Here is a 15,064-nt window from a genome sequence, read left to right as displayed (position 1 = left end):
CATGAAATCCTTAGGCAGGCAAATATTCTCAATTACGAAGCCTTCATTTGTTAGGACGAATATACTTTCCCAATTATGAAAATAAATGTGGAAAAGACAGTGTGTTAATTTTTAATAAGTATGAGGTCACAACATGTTTTATTTTCATCTGAGAAAGGCTATGGGTTCTTTAGATCTATAACTCCTACTCTTTTTTTCTTTTAGCCTAATAGCTATGTACAAAAAATGATAAAGAAACTTGACTGGAAAAATATCAATTCATCATTTTAATATTTTATAACAATGCAATTGGTTTCATTATGTCTATGTATATCGTTCAAATTATTGCACAGAAAATGATTTTAAAGGGTTCCAATAAAATAGGAGACTCAAAAAGTTGAAAGAATTAAGGGTAAATCCAGATAATTATATTATTATATTCTCAAATATCTGGTTAATTCAAAATAAATATATTTTTAAAATTTCTTTACATATCTGGATAAATACTTTCACTCTATTTTAAATTTGGCAATTGTACTATTTTGCTCTTAGTTTTTAAAAAAGAAATACCTCTCTGTTCATCTACTTTGCCTAAAAGAAGTGCTAAGGAAAAGGCCTTCTGGAAGGTTGGCTTGGCTTCACCTGCAAACCTCCCCTGACACAGAAAGAAAAAATCTAAGAAGAAGTATGTAATGAAAACATACAAACATTTAAATAAAACTTTTATCCTTAATAAAACTCTTTGCACGTACCAGAAATCTTTGTATAAATATTTCATTTACATTTTCACAGCAACCCCTTATAAAATAGGCATTATTTTCCTTTTGTAATAGATGAGAAGTCTGAGGTTTCGTAGAATAAGCGTGTTTCTCAAGGAGGCATGGGGGCTCATAGCAGGTTTAGGATCGATTCCGCACATGGGATTTTCTTGACCATAACACTTACTGCCATTATGATTTAGATGCCTTAAGTAACAAATATTATTCATTTCTTTATTAAAAACGACTGTGAAAAGGTGAGTACGTACAATATACATGTGTGTCTGGATGTGTTATCTGTTTAAGCATGCCATCACCAGGAAACCAAGGCAGCTTTTCCACCACATCGCACAGTGGTAACCTACAGTTTCACACTTCATCCTTCAGAAGGTCCTTGGAGAATTGAATTCAATGAATGTTCCAAGGCCAGACACAGTCATAAAATTCCCCATCCTAGACTCTACCAGTATTATCTAACATTGGCTAAGAGAAAAACAAACAAACAAAAGCAAAATGATTTTCCTATGAACAAACTCATTGCATTTTATCATAGAAACACGAAAACATGACAGGTTTCTCTCTAATTGTAATTCAACAACATAATTGAAAAAAAGGAAAGCATTTAAAAAGTTCTTCCCTGCTGCATTTTCTGTTAATTTTTTTCATTATTTCAAATATTTATGAAACCTCAATTACTGGATTTAATTTGACAATGCATATTAGCACCTTAAAATTAGGATCAAAAGCATTATAAATTGTTTTTTATATTGGAATTTCTTTAAAAGCCAAATACATTGTGCAAATGGACAAGAACTGAACGAACCACATGGAAATCTTTTTTTTTTTCAGATGATGTAGAGCAATTTCTTCTGAATCACAAATAACAGGAAATAAACTTGGTCAGGTTAAGGGTACCAAACATATTGCACTAATACTACATTAAAACGGTGAGAATATTAAATTTATACATGCATTTTTATGTCAAAGATATTCTATTTTACCAAATGTGTTTTTTTTTTACCTTTTTATTTTCTTATTTAATAAGCAACCTGGAAAATGTTGAGGGTGGAACAGACCACATTCGAGACTGTAGAGTGTTATTTATCTTAGGAAACACTGAATGGTATTTCCCTGTGTGCACAAAAAGCAACGATATTAAATATGTAAGAGATGTGAAACAAACAGAATTCTTTTTCTAAAAACCAAGAGTTATCCTTAAGAAATGTTTCAGATGAAGAAAAAAAATGACTCTTTGGAAAACTGATTCTGGGTTTCTGCCAACAAAACATTAGAAATTGTAATTTTTTTTGTTTCAGTGAAATATTTGTTATAACATTGAGTTTTAGATAAAGAATATCTTTAAGTGACATATATATAGACACATATATATGCGATTTTGCTGAATTTTGTTGAAAATCTTATTATAATACAATGATAGGAAAATCTAGCTTTTAAGATTGATTCACAGATTTCTTAAATCAAGGACACATTAGAAGAATCATCAGCAAAAGGAGTTGACTCTGTAACAGCCTTCAGGATTGTGATATATAGTTCCAAAGCTATCGAATACTTGAATATGCAATCTCTGAAGGGTATAATGTATACTGTAATCGGTAAAAAAAAAAAATTCTAGAAATCAATTGAAGACCATGGGTTTTAACTTCTTGGCAGCACAAAGTTGACTTGTTCTAAATAAAGACACTGTTATTCAATCCCAGTGATTAGGGATGGATCATTGACTTGGGAAAAGTGTTTGCATACTGAGCACAGAATAAAGAAAATCATCAAGGTGAGGGGAAATAACTCTGTGCTGTACGTCAGGAACGAATCTAGAATGTGTGAGGCCGTGGAAGGGTAGGTTTTTAAAGTCCAGTTTTGTTTCCCTCTTCCCATCAGGGCATTGTGGCATTTGCTTTCTTAAGGCCAATGTCACCTACTATCTGCAGGAGACACGGATCGATAATCGTGTCCCCCTTGTTTAAAGTTACCAGAACATCAGGGGACAGAGTGGGACCCAAGTTAGCAGCCAGAACCACAATATGCAGTTTATATTTTTGAAAAAGCCTCGGTTTCAAGCTCCTAGGACGTGTTCTTTTGTTGCTTTTCCTTTTTTTTTTTTGAATGGAGAAGAAAAGCTGGCCTACTGCCATTCCTGCTTTTAAGAGTAAGTAACCATCAGAGGGTCTCAGCTATAAAGTACTTAATGGCAGTAAAGACCCCAGCTCAGCTCCACTGATAGATGATGTGAGCAGCTTGGAAAGCAACCAACCTCTGAAGTAAAACAGGAGGTGTGATCAAAAATAAGGAAGCAAAAATTAAACGGTAGAGCTGTTTTCCAAGGTAATATTTATACAATGCACTCTTCAATGAAGACAGAGTACATTAAAATGATAGGGCATTAGCAAAGATTGCCAAAACATATCTAAATCGAATGACTATTTCCCTTAGAAGAAGCTAAATCTGATTAATCAAGAAATATGCAGAAGAGTAAAATGTGATGTTTTGAAACTAAAGCATGTCATGCTGGTATGTAACAATTATGTACTAGTAATTGGGTTTTTAAAATTACACCAGTAATAAAAAGCACAGTTTTGTCAATCTTTTAACTACTAATGAAACATAGATCCATATGATAGATTTCTGAAATGTGGATATCAAAAGCTGATATTAATGTAATTTTACATATTGTTCTTATGAATGTATCACATTAATGAAATTAAAATATTTTATTCTAATAGATGAGGCGAACTCAACTGCTTAATTGGTTAACATACTTGTAGGGGAGAAGTGTTACCGTAATATAGCAGTTATGGGCTTGCATTATTTTCACTTTTTAATCATAACTTCCTTAGTTGTCAAGTTCATTGTTAGGAAGAAAAACACGCACTCTAAATATGTCACTAAATTAGGCAAAATTGTACATACGTCTGCTAAACTGGTCAACTCACTTTCTGAAATTTCAGTAAAATGTAGATTCTGTCCTTCACTAGACCTATGTGCCGTCTTGAAATTTATGTTGAATATAAAATCCTACTAGGTCTTAAATGAAATTTTTTAAAAAGAAAAATCTCCCATCCTACTTGAAAGGCTCGCTGTGCAGAGAGTGAGTCACCACCACTTACTTCTTCCTTGATATTCATTGTCATCTGACAGTTAATGCATTCCCAGAATGTAAATTCACACACTCACCAGCGGGCCCAGAGCACAACCTTTGGCAGTGCAGGCTTGGACTCGGAAGGAATGTAAGCTCCAAGGAGCAAATCCGTAAGCTTGACAGCTGAGTTCTGAGGAATTGTGGATTAATACACCATCTAGATACAGTCCATAACTTGTGATAACACCTGGGAAGACAATAATTGGCTTTTAGTACGACTACTGGACAACAGCGAAGACTATCGTAAAGGAAGCAAGCCTTTCTTGACAGGATTGGTGAGTTCATGGAATCACAGCATTTGGTATTTCCCTTAGTCTAAACCCTGTCTCTTTCCAAAGGATAAAACAGGCTTTAAATTCTTCAATATCAAATTGTCCAGCTAATTAGTACAGAGATGGAAATAGAACACAAGAGTCCCAGCACAGGAGTCTTTCTACTGCATCATGTTAACTGCTGTCATTTGTGCTCCATATCAAAGATGAACAAATTAAATGCATTTATAATTTTTATTGCTTTCTAAAATGATATCCTAATCGATGTTCTCTAGCTTTAGAACGACCTTATTTGTGAATGCATTACGTGTGACTCAGGATGCATCAGGCGCTGATCTAAGCACCTGATGTGTGTGAACTCCTTTGTAACCCTCTCCTCTCAGCACTGCCATAACAGAGGAAGTACTATTATCACTATTTTATAGATGAGGAGATTCAGGCACAGATACCTTAGGTAGCTGGTTCAAGGTCACAAAGCTGGCAAGTATGGGAGTACGGATTGGAAGCGAGGCGGTCTAGCTCCAATGTCTACATTCTTAACCACAACACTGAAACGTCTAAACACAAAGCCTGTGCAAACTGCACAAAGGACATTCATGAGACACTCATGAATGGGTGAGAGAAGTTATGATTTGCTGGGTTTAATGATCAACTAAAATTTATTTCAGAAGGAAAGCTATATAGATTTCCATGAAATCAACTAACAGATTTGGAAGACTGAATGGCTGTTGAATATTATCATTTGATTCATCCCATCAAAATATTCAGTGAAAGGAAGTTAACGGATCTCTGTTCATGGGCAAACTAGCATCCTTACACTCATTAAACATTATACTGGGGGAAATAAAACTTTGCTTTCATGCTAAATTAGAAGGTTTCTCAAAGTAAAATTCATTTCACAGTGGCCTCTTGGGTGTGTCCTGAGGAATTATCTATTGTTTCTCTGTCAGACAGCCCTCCCTGAGGACAGATGTTGGGTGCTTCTCCCCAAGCTCACCGTAAATCTCCATCATAGCATGTACCCACTTCTCACATTATTAGTACTATTATTCCTTCCTTAATTGCCTGATATCCCCCACAATGGGCTACAGGACCCCCAAGACAATCTTGACCCCTCTTCACCTGTGTATTTCTAGAGCTTAGCACTATGCCTACAACATCATAGACACTTAAAAGATATTGACCAAATGAATAAATGACAGAACATGCGGCATAGTAATAATATCAGCATCCAAAACAGAGTGAAAATTCAAGATACAGGAAAAACAGACACCTAGAAGGCTGAAATATGAAAAGAGACTTGCTAAAAAGATGACATTATAGAATAGCTCAGAAACAGAAGATCTGGAGGAGGAATGAGTTTTGAATCCAAAGACTCTAGTGAAGTCAACGTTCGTCAAGGGAGTCCCTGATAACTGGCTTCCAGAAGGCCTGACTCTCAGCCTTATGAACACCAGATCTGGTCTTGTTCACGTCCTGAAAAAAGATGGAACCTCCATCCGTCATCACATCAGGGATGGCGTCACTTGTGGGATCACAGCACCAAGGGCCCTTCCCCAAGCATCCCTCTCTCCTGGGAGGGAGATGCTCACTTCTAGAACCTGTTCACAACAGTCCGATGGCACCATCCACTGTGCACTTAGGAAATGCTGCGCCTGTTTTCAGAATATCCCTTACAACGCTGCTTTTGGTTAAGAAATCAGTTCATGGCAAAAGAAGTGGGAATTGAGCTGACCCCATGGAAGTCACTCATCTAACAACAGACCTGATCGACCCACAGCCTGGGAGACAGCTGAGATGGCCTCTGGAAGCCCAAATCACGGCCTATGCTGAGTGATCACAGCCTGTGGGTCTGGGCTTCCTACAGGATGTTGCATCTGCTTTGATCTCAGGACCCGTATCTGATGCTGGTTTTTCTACAGTGAGAAAATGAGGGAATCAAAAGAAGGGAGTAAGAGTGTTTCCTCTCACTATTACACTCAACACACGACACTAACTATCCCCACAAAGAGGAATGCTTATACGTGGGGTGTAACCGAGGCACGACCATATTAGAAATTGAGAATATGACCTGGTAATTTGGGATCCTCGTGGAACTATATCAACAGGTAAAGAAAAAAGGTGCTATGTGGACGGAGAAGTTAGCTTCCTTCCGCATACTGACACCCTGGGCTTTCTCAAGGGCATCCTGGGATCTGACCAGGTCCAATCATATTAAGTACTGAAAGTCTAAAGCAACCCAGGCCACCATCACTAAGGACACAAGACCTTTTAGATATAAAATTTTGGTTGCCTCACGAGCTCAAGAATCCCAAACAGATGGGCAACTGGCTGAGAGCAAAGGGAAGAAGTTGCAAATATAACCTATGGCCTTAACAGTTATAGAAACAAGAATTGTAGATGTTATTTTTAATTTCCTGCTTGTTACGGAGAGATCTGTCTATAACAACTAATTTTCCCTCCTCTTTTTCCCTGTTGATTTATATAAAGTTAGTGGGTGTTAATTTATTAGTTTAGTTTTTAAGTTGCAGCATATCTAGGTAGGTTGTATATGAACTAAAAGGGGAACTGATACCACCCAGATATGAATATGGGGACAGAGGGTAAGAGCACTTTCACTTGCCCGAGGCAGAGTAGTGGAAGCATGCAGTGATCGCCGTCAGTTGTGGAAGGTAATGGGAGGGATTCCAGTGCACATGGATGCTGAATAACTCAGCTGGTTATTTATCCAGTTCATCTGATCACAGCCCCACCTCCACACTTCCACAGTTTTCTCTTGCACGCTGAGCCTCAGAGCCAACACTACATTGCTAGATCTCTTGCTGGTGGACTTTCTATTGCCTCACCAATAGGAGGCATTGCTGGGAGGGCTGAAGCAGGAAGAAAGGGAACGTCCAGCTTCTGGCTCTGAGAGCTGTGGCCTTTGTTGACCGTCCCTACACAGCCCCGCAGGAGCAGCACCCAGCAGTCCAGGCAGCACAAGTGCCTCTTCTGCACAGTGCGACCTCAGCTCCGACTGGGGCAGCATCTCTTGACGGTTCAAGCATCCAGTTCAAATTAGCAGATCCAGCAGCAAACAGCAGCTGAGGCAGGTTTGCAGCTCCCGCCCAGGGAAGTTCACCAGCTTGGCGGCAATCACCCTTTTCGTTCTTTTAATCTGTCTCCTTCTCCCTTTTTGCTTCTTCCTGTCCTTCCAACGGTCTTGTAACCAACTCCTTGTATTAAATATAGTCTGTCTCGAATACCTAGCACATTTTCTGTTTGACCTATCAGTTCTTGCTCAATACATCCTTTAGGATTAAGCTTTTTTTAATTTAAATGAGCTAATCCTTTAATAAAGCTACTGCTATGACCCATTTTCCTTTTCGAAGAAAACTATGTACCGTGTATCTTTCCAAAAGCAGGTCCACTTCTCTTATTCTCAAATTTTTGAGAGTCCTCATTTTACTATCAGGTACCACTCATGGTGCCACAAAAAAAAGTGTGGCTACCAGCATCCATTCTCCTTTATTCTAATATGACTATTCATGGAAACTCAAAGAATACCAATAGAGAGCATTTGATTTAATGCCATTTAGTACTTGACACACAAAAGCACAGATGAATTAAAACTAAGAAATGAAAGATACATAGAGAATAACCAACTAGTATACGGAAAGTTTAAGAGGAAGAAAAATAGACAAAATCCCAGGAATAATAAAGACAAGAAATTATTATATGCCAGGCACTCAGCTAAGCATTACTGTAGGCAGTGTGCGCACAACGTGTGAAGAACTGACGTTACTGCACTCACGGGCAAATCGCAGGCTGAGAAGCTCTTAAAGAAACTTTAAGACCCCCTGAAATGTTCTCTTTTCAACACTGAAGTAGAAAGTACCCAAATCAACATTTCCCTTTTCTTACATAAATTAGGGAGCAAAAATTTCTTTTCTGCTAGGATTATGTGCATAGTATCTCATTTATCTGACATACTGGGAAATGAGATACTTTATAGAAGTTAATTTTCATTATAACTAAATCTTCTCCCTTAAGTGCCAACTTTAAAAATCTTAAGCGTTTGTGAAGGAAATCTTTCCAGCCGGCACCACACACTTACCCGTATCTTCACAAAGACAGTAATGAATACGACTGAATCACTCTGCGATGACTCACACTGTGCACTGCGGACATCAGAGACGACATTCTCTAATTCAGCAAAACCCTCCAGGACTGAGGAGACACAGGATCCCTACCCAGCTCTTCTTCTTAACGTCACTCAGTAAAAGCTACATTTTCTCAATTCTTGCGTCTACTTTTTGAGCTTTTTTTTTCTTCTCCACTCTCCTTCAATGACAGTCTCTCAAAAGTAACTTCTTTGTTTTGCCTACCCGACTCTAGCAAGTCACCCCCTAGCAGAATCTGCTGAGAAACTAGATAACCATGACATTTGGAACTGTGGATAAGGAAATAATAGACAGTTAGTGAGAGAAAGGCTCAGAGTGAGATGCATACATGGCACACGAGCTGGGAATGGCATTAAGTGAAATGTATGACAGTAAATTCAATTGCTCAGACACATCTAGGGTGCATCTGAATGGAGAGGTAGATGAGATTGAAGTCCAGCCTCAGTGCAGGTGAGGTCACACGCACACAGATATCCAGCATTCTATAGATAACCCCAATATTTGACAGCATTTGTAGGAAGGGCTAAAAGATCGGTTGTAGAACCAAATTGTACAACCAGATGCTACACTGGGAAAGTGCAAGCTGCCCTTTGATATCTGCTGGACACTCTTCTCTACTTCATCCACCACACCAGCTCCACCCTGGATCCTGGAGACCTCGCATTCCAGAATGATCTTTATCCATCTCCATATCCATGGCTGTCTTGTCCATTTTGCCATCATCTCATATCTGAGAATAACAGCCACCTAAGTGTTTTGATGCATTCTTCATGGTCCCATAAATCTCATTCTTCATAATACAGCCAGAAGAGCAGTTTTCAAAATTCATATCTGATCATACCACGAGCAATCAGTGATCAATCAGGCCTTCGCCAAGTACTAGCAAGAGGAGCTCCCCATCTCAGAATCAGGAAGCTGGGTTCAATGTAAGAATGCTGTGAGGATGAAATGGACTAGCGATGCTGGCCTCTCTGGCTTTTCTGCCTTTTGTTCCAAGTCTTAGCAGTCAATCACCAGACCTCAGGTCAGGCCGAAGTGGGATACCATTGTGGTTTAGAGCTGGTGTCCACATATGCTTTCTCCAAAAAAGCCTAGGATAAGGCATTTCCTTGGGTCTGGTTTGGGGCAAAGTTATTAACTATAAAATCTTGAGTTGAGGACACACAGTCAAACTTCTTGATAAATAGAGACCACTCCATTTCTTATCAAGATAGTCAAGCAGACATCAAAACTTGTTTTCCATTAGCAAATGTTGTGATATAAAATTAGTATGATATGAAACATTGTATAATTCAGTTCCAAAAATATACATTAATAAGTCTAAAACATCTATTAACACAGCAACAATGTTTATTGACCTCAGAGTCCCAAAGAGAGCTACAAAAATGAGTGAATGTAATCTAGAGGAAGCTTTAAAGAAGACGCCTTCCTTCTTTGACTAGCGTACAGGATGTGTATGAATAGCTTTGGGAAGAGGAAAATGCTAAGTTCTTAGAACATCATGTAAAGTACTTCTGAAATTATAAAACACTTTGTTATTAAAAAATACTGAACACTTATACTTCGAGTCAGAAAATAGGCTTCGTGCTTTCTATAAATTATTTCTGCTAACTTTGACTAGACCAAGAAATTAGAACTGTTATTCCCTTATTATGGAGATGAGGGAATACAGTCTTGGAGGGGCTAAATTAATTTCCAAGGTCACACAAGGATAAATTCGGGGGTGGGATCTGACAATCTCATCCCACTGCTGCCTCTACCCCTGTTATCCACTTCTAGCCTGATTTTCTTTTCTAAAATAGGTAGGAATTCCACTCAAATTAGGAACTGATGAACATGCTCTAGCCCTAAACACAATTAGCATAAGCCTATGGAAAAATTAGCACATATTTATTTAAAGTCGGTTATCTGAAAGGTACTATGCTTGGTCCTTTGGGGGACAGAAAGAATAAGAAATAATATCTATTTTTATGGAAGTAAGAAAAGGTTTAAACGCAGATCTAATTAAATAACAATCCAAGAGTTAAGAGTGATCAGCACTGCAAAACCTTTCTGTTCAACAAATGGTATAAACTGTAAGTACAGAAGATTATTTCCTGCAGGAAATAATCACTCTGGCTAAAATGAGTCCTAAAAGCTTTTTAGAGCAGCCAGGTCTTCGATGCAAGGAAGCTAGGTCTTCCGTAAGTTCTTCCATAAATGGTAAAATGTGAAAAGACAATGACTCAGGAAGATGTCCCTGGTAGGGAAGTGACAATTACCAACGTGTGGAAGCAAGCACATGCAAGGTCTAGTAAAGCCACCCTGAAACCACTATGTTGCTGTCGTCATCGTAACTGGTTAGAGTCTAAGAGAAAATAAGCATTCAAAGGGAGGTTGGGGCCCTGAATACCACCCCAAGAAGTTGTAATTTTACTATGCATCGGAGAATCACTGACATTTTTCTGTACTGACTAGGGGCATCATGGAAGCCTTATTTAGAAAAATAAATCTAGAATCACACATACGATAGACTAGGGTAGGGAAGACCATACAGGTAGGGAGAAGTGGGCCAGCTGAAAACATCAACAAGGAAAAATAATGTTAAGGTCACACTTTGCTGAATGCACGGTAACTGGCTGTGACTGAGGCAGGGACTGGGTTTTGCTACAGTTTAGCAGTTGTGTGGACCACATTCTAAGAGAGAAAACATTTTTAACAGTTTTATACTCAACTGACCTTTATCCACACAGGTTTGAACTTCACAGATCCACTTACATGTAGATTTTTTTCCAACAAATACAGTGCTATTCAATCTGAGGTTGGTTGAATCTGCAGAGGTAGAACTGCAGACAGGGAGGGCTGACTAGAGGATTTGAGTCTCCCTGGAACCACTTCCTCATGGATACTAAGGGAGGACTGTATGTGGATTTTCTCCTGCACGGGGAGTCAGTGCTCCTAAACTCCACGTTGTTCAAGGCTCAACTGTACTTTCTCTTTAATAAACAAACTTAAGTGCCTGGAAATGGGTTGTGTTACTGAACATGGTATAACAGGGTTACCAGTCAGCAGAGAGAAGTGTCTGTCTTTATCAGTGATGGTCTGTGAAATTCTCAGTAAAGAAGCTCATAAAAACCTGCTACCAAAGAACTAACTTGCCTCTATACTAATGGTTTTGAGGGGATTGTTTTTCCTTTTTTTTTTTTTTGAGGATTAAAAAAGAAAGTCATTTATCTGCATTGTATCTTGACTGTATCAATGCCAAAATCTTTGTTGTGATAGTGTAGTAAAGTTTTGGAAGATGCTGCTATTGGGGGAAACTGGACAAAGGGTATGTGGGACCTCACTGCATCGTTTCTTACAACTGTATGTGAATCTGTAATAATCTCCAAACATAACATTTAATTAAAATACAAAACAAAAAACTATTATGTAAGGAAGTACGGCAGAGAGGCAAACCCTTGAAAGTCAAAGGAATTTGATGCTGAAAAAAATAACAACCATATTAATGATTTAATCAGATGGTTTGGTCCTCAGGAAATACCCTTAAAAGCAAAAGGACCTTAAATTTCCCTTTATAGATGAGAGAAACAGGTTTGAGAGAGGTTTGCTAACTTGACCAAAGACACACACCTAGAACATGACCAAGCTATGGGTTGGTACTGAAGGATTCAGGCTCTGCAGTGCATTGAACAGTGTACTCTCCAGCTTCTGTGCACTTTTTTAAAAATCTTTTAAAAACTATGTAATAAAATATAATATAAAAATATATTTTTTAAAAAATTAAAAAGTAAAACTTCTATAACCATCACCAAGGTTAAAAAGTAGAATTTTGCCAGTATCCCACAAATCTCTGAGCCCTTCATAATTCTAAATCTTTCTTCCCACCACAGACGACTAGGTTGACTTTTTAAGACCCATTTCCTTGTTTTTCTACCTAGGAATGCCAAAACAAAGTGTAACAAAATGGAGGTTTTGTCTGTTTTCTTATTTACTTTTGCCATCTTCAGAATGAAGGAAGGCATTTTACATTTAAGTCTGCAACTGGTACCCCAAATTCTGTGTGTTAAGTGGAGATTAAATGAGATTGAGGAATCAGTCAGGGTCTCAGGAGAAACCAGACAGCAGCTCAAATGGACAACTGAGGATTTAGTGAAGGGTCTATTCACAAAGATGGGGTAGAGCTCATGAAAAGCACCAAGTGATAATAACAAATCCCTAGCTGGTAATAGTCAGGACTCCTGGGGCCTAGTAAGCATCCTTAAATTTGCAGTGGAAAGGATGAGAACAGATTCAGGAAGCTGGAGAAAGAGCTGGAGTTACAGAGAAGGGCCAATGGACAGGAGCTGGAGCCTTGCGTGGAGAAGGCAGCCCTGGAGCCCTGAGCCTGGCAGACAATTCAAGACTCCATTCTCCTCCCACCCTCTCGTCTCTTGTTGCTGCTGCCTGTGGACAAACCAAAAGCCAGAGAGAGAGCAGAAGCCCACTGATGCTGTAAGTAAAGGGCAGCCTTGCAGGATACAGGGCTGAGTGGGGGAGAGTCGAGAGAGACTGAAGAGAAATACCCAATGTAAAAAAAATATGGAAAATTATCCTACTATATTGTACTGTACTGTGTTTCTTTGTGCTTTTCTCTCGCTTATTCTCTTCTGCTAATAATCAAGACGATAGCTCTAATAAAATCAAACAATATTACGCTATGTGGTCAGGGGGATCAGGTTATTTAATCCAGCTCTAGAAATTCAGTTCTTTGGTGGCTAAGCCACACAATGGATACTTAACTCTCACTGGCTCTCTATCATAAGCATTTTGAAGTTTATCACCTTTCTCTTCCCATAATGGTAGAATTTTTAAGGTGTTTAATTTTCACAGGGAAGCTGAATCACAACTGTCCATAAAGCACCTCCACTGGGGTATATATCTTTGAGCCTCTTCATCATGTTGTGTCAAATTGGATTTCCTAGGGTGCTCAATAGGTTGTCATACCTAACCAAGGAAACTCAATACAAGTACAGTGCAACGTAAATGTAATACAAGGTATCTCTATTTACACTGAAGAATTCTGTTTACTGTAAGAATTAAACAACAATGCTTTAGTGTGTCATAAAAAATAACATGCACAGTGAATATAGATGCTCCAAACAAATTTGTTTGCTTTTTTTCCCCCCAGTGCAGTGTGGCAATATGAATACCAACTGGGGTTTCCCCCCAAGGTCCGGATGATGATTGAATGTGGCAGGTATCTCCCTGTGTGAATACGTGATCCTTCAATTAAAAAGGAAAAGAGAGAACAGCTTTCACCATGTGGAAGAACGCCTTATTACAGTTGTGCTCTCCTAAAAATGGAATCAACGGAATCTAAAAAAGATTGTGCTTGGGAAATTCTACCTGACAAACTGACTGGAGGTGTTTCATAAAAGTTACACAAGGTTTGCTCAAAACTGTCAAGCGGTTTTCCTAAGTGACTCACTAAATTCTATAATCCATTGCTCCTATTAAATCTGAGCGTTTCCAGGAAAGAAAATAAGATTCATTTTGACTGTTTTTTTTTTTAAGTTATTTCAAAGTAAAAAGTTAAAAAATAGGCATTCCTTTAAAACCAGAGAAAAATCAGGACAGAGATCTTAGAAATTTTGAATACTGGAACTGAGAATGAGACACAACTAGAAAAAGTATCTGAATTTTTTTTCTTTTTTTCCACAGGGCTAGATGGAATTCTGTATCATGAGCAATTCTACACAAAGTAGAGGCAGAAGAGTACAGTGAAGAAAATCATGCATTTTTGCGTTACACCTCGTTTTGTGTTACATTCCTACTTAACTAGCTGTCTTGCCTAGAGTAATTAAGTTGCTTAATACTTATAAATTTGAGTTTCCACATCTGAATGTTAGAATAACAATACCTATTTCATGGGCTAGTTCTGAGAATCACAGTCCCTGGCACATAGTTGTTAAGTTGCAGCTCTTACTATTGCTATTATTATCAGTGTTAGCAGAACATCACATACTTCTTTCTTTGCACAGGTAGAACACCTAATGAGTATCTATACATACACCTTCACATATATATAGTCTAAAACTTTATTGCTCTATATCCTGTCTTAATGCAAAGGACAGCATATACAGAAACGTACACGCCTCCAGTTATTTGGCGTCTTTACCACCCAGGCTTAAAATGACATATATCCTTAAAGAATTGAACTAAGAGTTCTTTCAAGAATGTTCTATCGTCTTCACGGTCCTATGGATAAGTCTGCAGAAACAATCAACTTCCTAAATGTTTCCTATTCTTATTGTCATTATTGGCACTTCCTTGGTCCCTGTGCATGTATACATTCTCACAAAGCTGGGTCAACACAAAAAAGCTGAATCAGGAAAATGTTCTCACAGGCTCCTCAAGTGCTCTTTCCTTTCTCAAGGAGCCTGTGGGGCCCTGGTCTAAGAGTGCCCAGCTCTCACGCTCTCTACTCTTACTATGCCTGTCTTGACATTAGCAAACCCTGACGGCAGCAACAACAAAGCCCTTCCCACTGACGTGTGCAAAGCAGACCCAGCTTTGCACTGTCTCTCTTTAGAACATCTACAAATTACCAGGCTGAGAAAATCTTGTGCCAAATGCCTGGGTCTCGAGGTGCGTATTTTGAGACTTCAGCAGGCCAGGAGGGAGAAGCCTTTCCACGGCCTTTGAAATAGTCCTATCTGCATTACACAATAATAAATGCGCTATAAATGTGCATTTGTGTGTCCTGTATGACTGCAT

The 15,064-nt window shown here is 38.5% G+C and overlaps 1 protein-coding gene across 1 annotated transcript in view; it reads right to left on the bottom strand.

Moving 5' to 3' along the window:
- Window positions 1-15,064, bottom strand: part of USH2A (usherin) — a 640,561-nt gene that overhangs the window by 284,246 nt on the left and 341,251 nt on the right. Inside the window, exon 35 of the mRNA XM_032466772.1 lies at window positions 3,927-4,078. Within this exon, the coding sequence (XP_032322663.1) occupies window positions 3,927-4,078 (152 nt within the window). The remainder of the gene's footprint in view (window positions 1-3,926; window positions 4,079-15,064) is intronic.

The sequence above is a fragment of the Camelus ferus genome, chromosome 23 (genome assembly GCF_009834535.1).
Source record: "Camelus ferus isolate YT-003-E chromosome 23, BCGSAC_Cfer_1.0, whole genome shotgun sequence".
NCBI classification, from domain to species: domain Eukaryota; kingdom Metazoa; phylum Chordata; class Mammalia; order Artiodactyla; family Camelidae; genus Camelus; species Camelus ferus.
The sequence above is the reverse complement of the archived record's forward strand: the minus strand, read 5'-3'. Positions and strand labels throughout refer to the sequence as shown.